This window comes from Haemaphysalis longicornis, unplaced genomic scaffold, assembly GCF_048455015.1.
Source record: "Haemaphysalis longicornis isolate Haplotype H1 unplaced genomic scaffold, Haemaphysalis longicornis Haplotype H1 scaffold_10, whole genome shotgun sequence".
In the NCBI taxonomy this organism is placed as follows: domain Eukaryota; kingdom Metazoa; phylum Arthropoda; class Arachnida; order Ixodida; family Ixodidae; genus Haemaphysalis; species Haemaphysalis longicornis.
In genome coordinates, this window is record NW_027526204.1 from 57,405,986 (window position 1) to 57,418,806 (window position 12,821).

The window sequence follows — 12,821 nt, forward strand, 5'->3', positions numbered from 1 at the left end:
GAAAGGAAAGTGCACTGGGGATATTATTGAGCTCATTAGGGAGCTCACCTGCACCAGCAAACTGTTTGGAAATGGTAAAATGCCGCTTGTCGGCACAAAAAGCTAAAATGCCGGCTGCCGGCAAAATATTCAGGAGAAATAAGTGGCCGGCTGCCGGCACAATATCAGCGACAGATGAAGTGCCGGTTGCCGGCACAATATCCGGGAGGGGGTAAATTGCCGGCTGCCGGCACAATATCCACGCCCAATAATTTTTTTCGCTCGTCGCCCACACTGCTGCTTACTGTACCTATTGAGTAACATGTTTCGCGTCACTCGTCGCTGCCTGTGTTCACCCCTTAAAAGTGTGCGACGAACAACTGTCATGACGCAAGCAAACTTTCCAGCCTTGATCTTTTCCCGCTTCATTTAAACGGAACGGATCATTCGTTACTTTCGAATCCCCACTTACCTCGCCTACTTTTGTCACGTACTGATCAGTGTGTCTACAGTTCTATTCCGGCGTCGCTTGTAGTCCTAACTCTTGGTCTAATCCGGTTACCGCGCTGACCACTTCACGAACGCTCAGTGTATCAGTCCCGAAAGCGAACGTCAATAAATTGCAGCCGGTTTTGTGGCAACGAGCGCGCTAACTCACTTGAACACTTCTCGGACGTGAGTTCGGATGGAACAGGCGACAGCGTTCTCCAAACAGGGCTCGTAGGGTGCTGCTGACAGGCACTGCTACAAACCCGACCGAAAACAACTGCGAGCGTCAGGTAGAAGGCGAAGCACAGACCGCAGACCAGAAGACACGCTAACGACGACGACCGAAGACGGAGGCGTCCTTCTCAAAAGCAGCGGTGAGGCTACCCACGAGATATCCCGAACTTTTCCCCAGCCACACACGCATTTCAATGCAGTTTGGTGCGCACACAACGTTCGTCAGCACGAAAATGACACGCGCAGTAGAACGATGCAGTACGGCAGCGAGAATTCCTCATTTAACAAAAGGCAGAGTCCAGGTTTCGAGCCCAGGCTCTTTGTGCTACACAGAGAGCCTCTTGTGCAGTATGTGAACCAGCGGAGGATTTTATTATTAGGCATTGGAGTGCCGTCTAAGACCGGAGGCGCTGAGAGCGGGTAGCCTACTGCAATTAGACGGTGATTTACCTAGCCGTTATAGCGACGTCTAAGAACATTCTGTTGCGTTTTGCGAGGGGGGCATCTGGATAAACATGGGATAAACCACACCGTGGTGCACCAGGGCGCGTTTTCATCCTCGATAAACCTTTAGATGCATCATCTATGACAGTGGGCAGCGCTCTAGTACATTAGAACAGCTTTTCGAATCACATACAACCTTACGAAAACGGAGGAAAGTACAGAGGCGGACCACCAAACCACGGGTTATATCTCAATATAAACTGTGCGTAATACATGTCAAGTTACTTTACATGTCAAGTTACTTTACAGCGCGGCCGTTCGCGCACGCGGGAGGCATGAAGATGGCATGAAGGTTGTAACTCCATGCAACTGCGGCGGACGTCACTATTGCAGTGACCCCTATATACACGTGAGGCATCTTTAAACATACGCTTGCGGCGCCTCAGAGCGGGGTTAATATTCCGCAACCCCGCAAGGCGACCATCGTGAGGCTCTCCACACCAAGCTCTCTCTTGTCTGAAATCGCAGTCGTGGTTCTGCTCTAGTTCTGCTGTGCATTGCGCTATTCTGTGCACTGTTTTGATTGATTGTGAGGTTTAACGTGCCGACGCAACCCAGGCGATGAGGCGCGCCGCAGTGGAGGGCTCCGGATTAATTTTGACTACCTGGGGATCTTTAACGTGCGCCGAAATCTCGCACACACGGGCGTTGTGCATTGTTTTCATGCTGACGATCAGGCGCGCTTGGTCAGTGCAGCTCGTGCCAGCGCGGAGGCGATCGTTGTGGCAGTCAAGACGTGCTGGGGATCTCGTGGGCTTCGGCGGAAACGTCTGCCCAGCAGCTTCCCAAAAGATCTGTCTGCTTTCGACCGTTGTGTCTGCCGTGTCTGTCCCCGACCGTTGTTCACGGACCGGGCTGTCGTGCTCTGCTTCAATCAGACGACCGGCTGGCTTTGTTAGGTGGGCGGACATTTCCTCTGCTGGCCGTCCTCCGACGTTATCTCATAGAAGTCGGTTGCGCAGTGGTGTAGCCTATTCGGTTTGCACTCTCTTCCGCGGAGTCAGGCGAGTTTACTTGAACCGTGTTCATAAACCCAGAGCAGTTGTTTTGACGACCGCTGTCGCAAAATACCTCTCAGCGCGTCCCGATGTTACCGGCGGATAGAACTTCCACCGTTAGGCTACAATGCAGACGGAACCGTGCTTGCGCGCCTACTAGCAGAACTGCGCGATCTCGTAGCTCCCCTAAAATCATTGGTGCCCCTTGCGGTTTTGACGATTTCGGGAGGCGTTTGGCAGTGGCGCGAAGCAGCCGGGCTGCAGTCTGTTCAGAAGCTCTTACCCGACATCTCCATTGAAGTCTAGCCAGCAGTTACAAGCATAGAGCGAGCGCATCTTATACCTGCGCGACAAGATTGTTTGAAAGTACATTTCAGCCCAATGACCTCCGAAATTTCAAATGCCATTCGAACTAGGAGTTTCGCCGATCTACACGACAATTCTCAAAGGCAGTTGAAAGTTTCCGCATTTGCCCGCCATGGCCCATTCACACTTGCGACGAAGCAATGCGACAAAACGACGAAGGCGAAAGCGAGCGCCACCCTTTCTGTTCACACTTGCACGCGACATCGAGTGACCGGCGACGACTATTTTTTGCTTTTCTTGTTATTGTCTCGCGCTTGGAGTGAGACTTCACGGGAGCTTTGCCGCTTGTGGAGACAGCTGCATCCGGGTGCTTTGGCAGGATATGACGTCAGGAAGTCTCGCCTCCTGCTTCCGCTTCAAAAGCGATGGCGCGACGGAGGCGACAAAATTTGGTCGAGACCGATCGCTTTCGTCGCGTGACGAAAGCGATGAAAGGCAACGAAAGCGACAGAAATTTCCGTCGCTTTCATCGCTTTTGCTCGCTTTCGTCGCTAGTGTGAACGGGCCTTTAGAGTCGCCACTGCTGTCCTGTTTCATTCTTGACAAAAATTGAATTTTAGAGTTAAAATGAGCAAAAAAAAAAAAAACAGTGATTAGCGAACAATTTGATAACAATCTGCAAACATCCGCTGACAGCCAGTTGTTTTCTTTTTTTTCGCAGCGCCGGTGTTGTGAGTACAAGTTACGTTGTGATAGTAGAGGGAGTGATAGAAAACAAGAACGATTGAGACATTATGAAGATTGTGCACTTTAAACTGCTATGTTTACTCGTAAAGTACTTTTTGTAATTATGGCATTAGAACTGCCTCCGAGAGTACGACCATTAGCGTTTCAAAGCCCTTTGAGGACCTCAAAGGTCATTGGTGGTGCTTTTGACTGAAATGGCATTTTAATCAAATGCCTTTGAAAAACGTCGCATAGCAGCTCAAAGGTATCATTTGGGTCAAGTGACATTCGACTCAAAAGCGTCAGAAACTCTCGTGTAGCACGGACATCATTGCCCCCAGAATGTGCTCCCCTTCACTGGGAGGACCAGTTGCGATTGGGGCACACTAACCAGCATAGGTTTATTAACCGGTCGCTGTTCGATTCTGGACTCCATTCGAGAAATGGCGGTGAACCTTCTCACGGCCCCATTGACCAGACAAAGCCAGAAAAGTTTTCATCATGGAACAACCTGTTTATTGGCACCGGATCTTTACTTTTTGGCCTGGACACCTCTTCATCACTCGCGAATCAAAACAAGCTGTATGCACTCGCATGTGAGACATGCCTTTTAACCTAGCTCACGAAGGCCTCGTATGCACTGTGAAATCCCCTTCCACCCCCCGCACTTACACTTACAATTCCACTGACACGAAATCAGTGAAGCATCATAACACCAATATACTGTTTGCATAAGCGCTAATGTTGAGTTATTATCGCTGCACAAATTAAAAAAAATGGAGTCACAGTCTTCAAGACACAGATATTGCTTCAGATTGAGCTCTAATTCGTGATCGACCTCTGATGCCCCGTTTGCGGTTCGGTGAGCCGCAAAGTAGCTGTAGTCAAATGAATCCACAAAACTAAGCATTATAAGAATTGTTAGAGGAAATTCGCAAGGAGAAGGTGGAAGTGGAACAGCCTTTTTGAATTTATTTTTCTGTTAAATAAATTCACGTGAATGCACCCAGAATACCGTATTTACTCGCATAATGAACCCACTGCGTAATGAACCGTCCCCCCACTTTTTTTTGTTGAGAATTTACTTTTTTGTCACTGAATAAAAAATGTGGTGGTAATATGTTTTTATTTTAAGCTTGGTTGCTGATGCTGTAGGCGATCGCAGTAACTTGATATCGTGCTACAGTTCGCGCAGAAATGCTAAAAATGCAATCCAAGAAAAACAATCTCATCAGTAGCCAGAGACATGAGCGCGAGTGCCGTGGATTAGAATTTAAAAATTGCGCGTTTGCGGTGCGCCACTTGATGAATGCAAAACAAACGTTGCGCCATAAAAACGTTGCAGCGTGCAAACAAAGCACCAAACGTACTCCGCACTCCTGTGCTCTTGCTGTTACGCAACTTTGCCATTACGCTCTGTGGTTTTGTTGTTCAGCTGTGTTCCAACCTTTTTTTGTGGTCCTGCTGCACGCCGTTTCAAACTACGGTGGCGGAACATGCGCTGCACATGGAAGTGGTGCAGCTGTGTGGCACTTCAGTGTTGACCCAGTGCGTGTAGGCTACGGGCGAAAACGAGCGTGATGACTCATACCCGTGCCACACGTACACGAAAAATGACTTTAAATGCTTAATGCCTTAAGTTTTAATGCCATTAATTTGCTGCCACACGCAAAAATCTAATGCCATTCGCTTTAATGTCATTTTGGTTTAAGGAGTTCCGCACAACTCATTTACCTTCGCGAACACCTTAAATCTGCCTACTCTCGAACGCGATGAGCACCAAATGAAGCCACCGAAACTCTCAGCACCAGAGTGTTGACGCGAAAATGTCGCTAAACTTCGAAATATGGCGATTTTTTGTGCACAATTTGTGGCGAAGTTTTGAAGAAGACGAAGTTCACTAGAACAGAGGCAAAAGTAAGAACATCGCGTTACTCTTCGTGTTAAATTTTTCGGATTTGGCTACCGCTGGCCGGCGACGGCATGCTGAAGCCACTTTTAGAAACGGCTCCCACCATTTTTAAGAAAACACCATTTCTCATTATATTTTCTTTCCTAAAATACAGTTTTAACGCTTCTAAGGCGTTTTTCTCTACATTAAAGACTTCTAAAATATGAGTGAATTTGATCTTTTTGGTCATGATCACCATCATGCCTAACACATTTAATGCCTTTGCGTTTTCGCGTGTAGCACGGCCCGCCCAATTAATGACATTTGTGATATTAAGGCCTTAAACACTTAATGTCATTTTTTGTGTACGTGTGGCACGGGTATCATTCATGGTGGCACTCAAGGGATGCAGGAAATTTGTGGAGCGAATAGACTCCGCACTTGCAGGCGCTTCTTTTGTCGTGGTGCACTTCAGACGTTTGTTGTATGAGCACTTTGCGCTTATGATGATTGTTGTTGCAGCCAACAATGGCGTAGTGAAACCCGGACGAGTAGATTCTTTACATCGAAAGTAAAGGCAATGACGGCAACCTGGCCAGATTTAAGAAAACAAACATCCATTGGTGATAAAAAGTCGTGCGTCCGCGTGGCGCAGCAAAACGTAGCGAGGACAAAGCATGCGTAGGCTGGCATGCCGCCTTAGCGGGTTGAGAACGGAATTTATGGGCAAACCTGACAGCTCTTGGACACTTTGAACGTTCTCCTTAAAGCACTGTTAAACTTCGCGCTGCTGACATAAAGAATAAATGACACTTACCGATTTTTGATGCTGCTGAGATGTCTGACATCCACGCACAGCACCGAACAACAGCATGTGACTGTAGTGTAAGTTGTAAGTGTATGACAGTAATGTAAAAGTCTAGCCTCCTTTGCTGCAAAAAATGATTTCACGTGCATTTTTATGCCTGTCTTTACTGTTTTAGTGATATCTGTATTCCCTCTTGCATGTGCTGTACATGGCTCCCAAAAATGGCCTCAGCAAAGTCATGTGTGCATGCCCTGACTACCACTGACATGATCGAAGCATTATAAAATCAGCGACCAATATTTTTACATTTTGCAGGCACTACTAGGTATCTTTTAATATGGCTAGGCAGATGTGGAAACTTTATTATTCACAGATGGTGCATTACGGCAATTCCCACAGCTCTGCTTTGCCTCTGTTGCCAGTCAACTTATGCAGTTCGAAAGTTCACTATGCTGGTGATGGGAACATACAAGGAGATAACTGGTGTAGTGCCTGCAATCTGCGGCAGTGCGTTTTACGACATGGCAGCTAACTGTGGAAATCGGCAGCACACGTACCATTATATAAACGTTTTGAGGGCATTTGTCTTGTAGAAACAAGTGGTGTATACATAACAAGTGAGGAAAAAACAAAATTTTGATGACCAGCATGACAAGTCCATTTATTATGCAAACAAGTTCAAACAGAAGAGCATGAGAGCAAATACCATACCAGCTAACATTAAGGTCGGCTTCCATATATATAGTTTATGTATACTCTTTTCAGGCAACTGCTGCTGACAGCTTTTCACTCATGTCCACTCTTCTATGAATAACAAGTATTTTTAAGCAAAATTTTCTATGCCTCACTGGTTCACGGGTGGTGCTCAGTGCAAAAACACTGCAGGAAAGCCCATTTTACACTATGGAAGGGCACATAACGATGATAATAACCGTCTTCGGAAACAAAAAAAATGCTTCCTACAGTTGCAGCCAAACCCAAGTTCTTTGTGTTACGAAGCTGGTGTCTACCTAATTACAACAGTTGACAAAGTCGAAACAGTTTAGATTTTTAAAGCAATGCTTTAGAATCTTCACCAATGCTGTTGTATGCCAATGCACCCTGCAGGAAAGCCAACTTGTTCTGACAATGACCATGATTGATCGTTGGTGAATTAAAAGAAAAACACCCTTTCTGTGGCCGGACTCGAAGCGGGGTTCATCGCATTATGAAGCCAGCATCTATTCGATTGCTCCACTTCGACATGGTTGAAGGGAACGCCAGGCAGCAGGTTCCGATTCCCGCCGTACACCCCAAACCGAAACTCTAGGCCTACGGAGTGCACACCCAAGAGTTGCCGTGCCTATTCTACAAAAGCGGTGCGTACCTCCAGAGTAGCACACACTCGCAGTGTGGGATTGGCCAATCAACGAATCCATCACGGGCAAGCTTCACGTTCAACCATTGTTTTCGTTAGACAGAGGGTGGCAAGATTGTTTTTGAACTTTGACTTTAGCTCAGGTTGCATGGGAGAAAGCTTCACGTTTTTACCACCTTTCTTTTAATGTAAAAAGGGGCTTGGATTTCAGGTTTATGAATTTTTGCGGTCTTGCAGATTTTGCCTACAGTAGGCATTTTACGAGTTTCTGTAATTGTTCCCACTTAGTTATAGCTTAGTAGCTCAGCTTTTTTAACTAATGACACAGACCTAAAGTCTGATGTTGGAGTGTAGTCTCTCATGATAGGCTTGCCCAGTTTGTAAGCATAGCACTTTGAGGAGATACCGCAAAGACCATCATTGTTCAAGGTCAAGTATGGCTAGGGTAGGCATTTGAGTAAATCATTTGTGAAAAAAGCACTGGTTTTATAGCAGTGTGCATTGTTTGTAAGAGTACAATCTGTGTGCCAGCACGCAATGTCAGTTGTTTTATGCAATTGCACAGTCTATCATTATTTACCAATCACTTTCTGGTAAACACTTTTTGATAGATTATGAGCAGGGCATATGCAGTTTCACAGTTAACAAAAGATTGTGAAGAAAGTTTTTCTGGCACACACTTCAAACACGAGGCCCTCAGCAGCCTGCAATCTTTGATGATTAACAAGCCATGCTTCAAAAAAAAAAAGAAAGCTGTTTTGACAAATGCGGCACACGTGGAATGCTTCTCAAGAGCAATATCCCAGGGCAAAGTGCACTTCCCGACAGACCTTATAACTGACCGGCAGCTTTTCACTATACAATGTCTCATGATTCACTGGTCTTCATCCCAAAGTATACCTTTTCCAACAGACATCACAGAGATAGGGATTTTACTAGCATGCGATTGCTCATGCCCAATCAAGTTGTGTTTCCTAACAAAGGTTTTCTGTCCAGCATTGCTGATGACAGGTTTCTCACTTAAAGGGGCCCTGAAAGGCATTTTGAGCACACTAAATTGACTAGCGCAATCGTTAGATTGGGTCGTCAACATCATATGTGCCAAGTATTACTCTTTTACGCGCAGCGGAAAGCTCACACTTTTGTTGCAAAGTTTGTCGCTTTTTTCTCACCCTTTCCTTCGTGTTTTTGGACGCCGCCATCTTCACATGTCTACATCATCGATTCCCAGATGTTCGTCATGAGCTAGACATCCTGCTATTGGGCGGCTTTTTCACGCACTTCCGGCAAAGAGATGAGTCGTCTGCTCAGCGTCGGCTCGCCGGCTGATCTGCCAGCGGAGTGCCGGAGTGCTTGGACATTTTACGACAAACGAAACAAGTGTAAACAAACGCTTAACCGTTTGTATTGAATGCAACAGGGCCATAACACGACATGAATATTCTCTTACTTGAGTACGTTCCATAAAGAAAGCGTTGAAGCCCCGTGGCACTTCTTTCTTGCAATCACAGAGAACGCCCTGAGCCGAATGCCCGGGTTTGACGCATACATTTTATTCAACTTCCAAACAATCCAGAGATGCGTTTCGAATGAACACAACGTCACAACATGCGTTGCAAGTCCGAACCGCGATTGACAGACGATGGGTTGCCTCCTCCTGCCCCTCGTAAATTCGGCACTCACCTCGCGCGCGGTTTGCGGGGACGAACAGCAAGTCACTCAACTCTGGCACACAAGCCGAGATGGCTTTTAGCCACGCACACTGCACATACCCCATGCGAGGTTGAGTCGTACGCCGCTTGAGAAAGATAATCCAGACCATGGGAAGCACTATCCACCCGCAGAAGCACAACGTCGCATTTCATCGCAAAACAAAGGCGTCCACAACACACACACCATCGCCTCCTGTAATGCCAAACGCATCTCGCACTTCCAAATGGGAGTGAGTAGTATGCCTGCAGTGCCCATATGCCCCGAGGTGGGGCCCCAAGCTGAACCGGGATCACGCAACCGTAACTGACTTCTAGAGAAGTTTGTGCCTTGTTGCCAGGCCAACCGATGTTTGATATTGTCAAAGAAATGGTGCTCGCTCCAGCGCTAGAAAGTTCAGAGCCGTGGCGGAGAATGTTTTGCCAACGTTGCCGCTCTCCACCACGCGTCGCCCCAAGCTGAACTGGCGTTTTGCGCACGGGTTCTGTATCAGTTTAAAATGTCTTTTTCACATGCCGCCGGCAGGAATTACCACCGCCACAAAATAAGACCCGGCACCAGCGGGGCCACATCTGATACGGCGCTTTTTGGATAAACAGTGCGCTGTGCATCCAAGGGAGCCAGCGCAGGATCCTCCCCGTGCGGCTGCGAGTTCGCCACCGATAAAAAGTCACGTGAGTTCTGCAGCTACGTACACCGCGAAAGGGCAAGGCGAGGCCGCCGCACACATGGGGCCAGATTTTTCGTTCGCTTTTCCAGCCTTGAGCGGAGTGCGAGATTCATGGTGTCAACAAAGCTTGCCCGTAGCAGACGGCTGTGTGAGCAGCGCAATAGCGGAAGTACGTCACCGCCGGGGAGCGCAGCATCATGGGAGGGAAGGCTCGCTCGCCGTCAACAGTGGAGAGTAAGTTGAAAGGAGGAGGAAACGCGGCGCGACGATAATGCGTGGTTTTTGATTTACGATTTCTCAGCTAATACTCATGGCTTCAACAAAATTCTTGCGGGAGGAGATTGCTAATACATTGCTTTATTTGGTTACATGTACATCCACGCATCGGCGGAAGGTATTTCAGGACCCCTTTAAGTGCAACCGCTCGTGTCTACTCAGGCTGGCTCTCTGAGTAAAGCTTTTCTGACAAATGCAACACATGTAAGGCTTCTCACCAGAGTGCACTCTCTCATGAGCAACTAGGTTGCTCTTCTTCGTAAAGCTCATCCGACAAGTGCTACAACATTTACCAGAGTGCAACCGTTCATGTCTAACCAGCCTGGCTTCTTGAGTAAAGCTCTTCTGACATAAGCTACATACGTAAGGCCTCTCGCCAAAGTGCACTCTTTCATGAGTAACCAGGTGGCTTTTTTTCATGAAGCTTTCCTGACAGACCCTACAAGTATAGGGGCAATTGCCAGAGTGCAATTTTTCATGCCTAACCAGGCTGGCTCTTTGAGTAAAGCTCTTGTCACAGGCACCACATACGTAGGGCTTCTCATCAGTGTGCAACCTTTCATGACCAACCAAAAGGCTTTTTCTGTTAAAGCTCTTCTGACAGAAGCGACACAAGTAAGGCCTCTCGCCAGAGTGCAATCTTTCATGACTAACCAGATGCGCCTTTTGAGTAAACCTCTTCTGACAGGTGCCACACACATAGGGCAGGACACCAGAGTGCAATCTTTTATGAGTAATCAGGTTGGCCCTACAAGTACAGCTTTTTTCACAGGTGCTACACACGTAGGGGCCTTCACCTGAGTGCAATCTTCCATGTCTAACCAAGTGGGTTCTACAAGTAAACCTTTTTTGACAGGTGCTACACACATAGGGGCTCTCGCCAGAGTGCAATCTTTCATGAACAACCAAATTGTGCTTTCTAGTAAACCCCTTGTGACAAATGTTACAGATGTAAGGCCTCTCTCCAGAGTGCAGCCGTTCATGAGAAACCAAGTGGGCTTTTTGAGTAAAGCTTTTTTGACAAATGCTACACATGTAGGGCATTTTGCCAGAGTGCAATCTTTTATGAATAAACAGGTGACCTCGTTGAGCAAAGCTCTTTTGACAGATGCTACAAAGGTAGGGCCTCTCGCCAGTGTGCACTCTCATGTGGATGTCCAGGTCATGTTTTTTACGGAAGCCTTTTTGGCAAACAGTACAGACATTAGGCTTCTTGCTGGCACATACTTTTAGGTGAGCAGTCTGGTCGTTGTTGCATTGTCGACAAGACAAGTAAGAATAAATGTTGCCTTGTAACTTGCTTTCTTTGCTGCCATTAATGAAGCTCCTGAGTGGAGAGAACAAAACACAACACTAGTCAAAATATAAAAAAAATTTGCTAGCAACAATCCAAGTGGTGACTGCATGACTTCACCAATCAGTTTTGTGGCGAATCATTGTATTGGTTGATTAATTGTGGGGTTTAACACACCCATGCAGCGCAGGCGATGAGTTGCGCCATAGTGGAGGGCTCCAGATTAATTTTGACCACCTGGGGATCTTTAACGTGCACCAAAATCTCATACACGCGGGCGTTTTTGCTTTTTGCCAGGCAACTATTCTACATTGCTATTGCAAACACCCTCAGATGGCAGATGAGCAAATGACTAAAATGTCTGCAAAGTAAGCTTTTTCCATACCATCTTTACTATAATTTCCTCACAGACAATTTCAAAAAACTGCTTTAGCGGGTGGGTGGGTATAAATATCTCTCTTCCAATAAATTTACTGCCACCCTATTATGTATTGGAAGTCCAGTATCCAGAACTTAAAAAAACATTTTCCGAGTAATTCAGTTTAGTGTTGACATTAAACTGTACTCTAACCATCACTCCGCATACCTATGATGTACAAGAGTGTATAAGTGCAATAAAAAGGTGTCAGTGCAATGATCTACTGAGCCTTTTGGGATCTCAATAAATAAGGGGAACATCCCATCATTATACTCATCTGACAAAAGATACCTCATACAAAATGTGAGCATGGAAACACATGCGACTAGTAAAAATTCCAGTACATTAATACAGCCGAAAAAATTGCAATCTGGCTGCTGGCTGCCCATGCTAGCGGAAATTGTGAAGGCAGCTTATTAAGGCATTAATTAATATGCAGACCCCAAAAGTGATTACTGGTTACTGGCTGTCAGTCAGTGTCATCAGTATCACCTGACCCAAGCAGAAAGAAGGGACATCAGCTGGGACATGAAACTCATTAACCATTCATTCACAATACGAGACACGAGCACAAAAAGTTAACACGACCAATAAGCACTTAAAGACTGAAACTAACCAAACCCAGTAAGTAGCCTGACTGCACACACATAACTAACCAAGTACAATTGTCTTTGAATTGTATATGGGCCCAGCCCACGTAAAAAAGTCATGTAGATCCTCCATACTGGTCTAGTTGACTTCTGCTATGGCATTGCCATGTCACGCTGTCAGTGCTCTGTTGGCCAAGGTGATGCACCATCACTGCACTTAGAGCGGAGACAGCTCAAAGGCTGTTGCGGTTGCCGTCGTGTATAGGTTTGCGCAGATCGTTCGGACGTTGCCCATCTTTGAGCCCTCGTCACGGAAGCTGACACGGAGGCGTGAACGCCTCGGCACTCTTCATGGCATGGGTTTGCAAGCCTTGTGTAATGAAACAGGTGGGCATGGCACCGAAGACAAGAGACCGCAGCGGTGACAGATAAAAAAACCGACTAAAGGAAGAAGAGGAAGAAGCTGGAGATTAAGATGAAGAAGATGGCACACCACACATAGGGGAAAGCACGGAAGACAAGAAAGAAAAAAATCAGTCGGAAATCCACTCCCCATCGGACGCCCGGTTCG

General features: G+C 46.7%; 2 protein-coding genes and 1 long non-coding RNA gene across 6 annotated transcripts in view; 1 reads left to right on the top strand and 2 right to left on the bottom strand.

The window, feature by feature from the left end:
• The window catches only part of LOC144158598 (uncharacterized), a 34,538-nt gene extending 33,469 nt beyond the window's left edge, over window positions 1–1,069 (bottom strand). Inside the window, exon 1 of one of the 4 annotated variants that reach the window (XR_013320143.1) lies at window positions 638–1,069. This is a non-coding gene — a long non-coding RNA (uncharacterized LOC144158598). The other 3 variants (XR_013320140.1, XR_013320142.1, XR_013320141.1) reach the window with 3 other exon arrangements.
• Window positions 1,070–1,696: 627 nt separating this feature from the next.
• Window positions 1,697–12,821, top strand: part of LOC144158584 (uncharacterized) — a 56,702-nt gene continuing 45,577 nt past the window's right edge. The window contains exon 1 of the mRNA XM_077689569.1: window positions 1,697–2,105. The gene's annotated coding sequence lies outside the window, so the exon portion shown is untranslated. The remainder of the gene's footprint in view (window positions 2,106–12,821) is intronic.
• LOC144158589 (uncharacterized) overlaps window positions 5,721–12,821 on the bottom strand; it is a 28,735-nt gene continuing 21,634 nt past the window's right edge. The window contains exon 6 of the mRNA XM_077689590.1: window positions 5,721–11,275. Within this exon, the coding sequence (XP_077545716.1) occupies window positions 10,072–11,275 (1,204 nt within the window). The 3' untranslated portion in view covers window positions 5,721–10,071. The remainder of the gene's footprint in view (window positions 11,276–12,821) is intronic.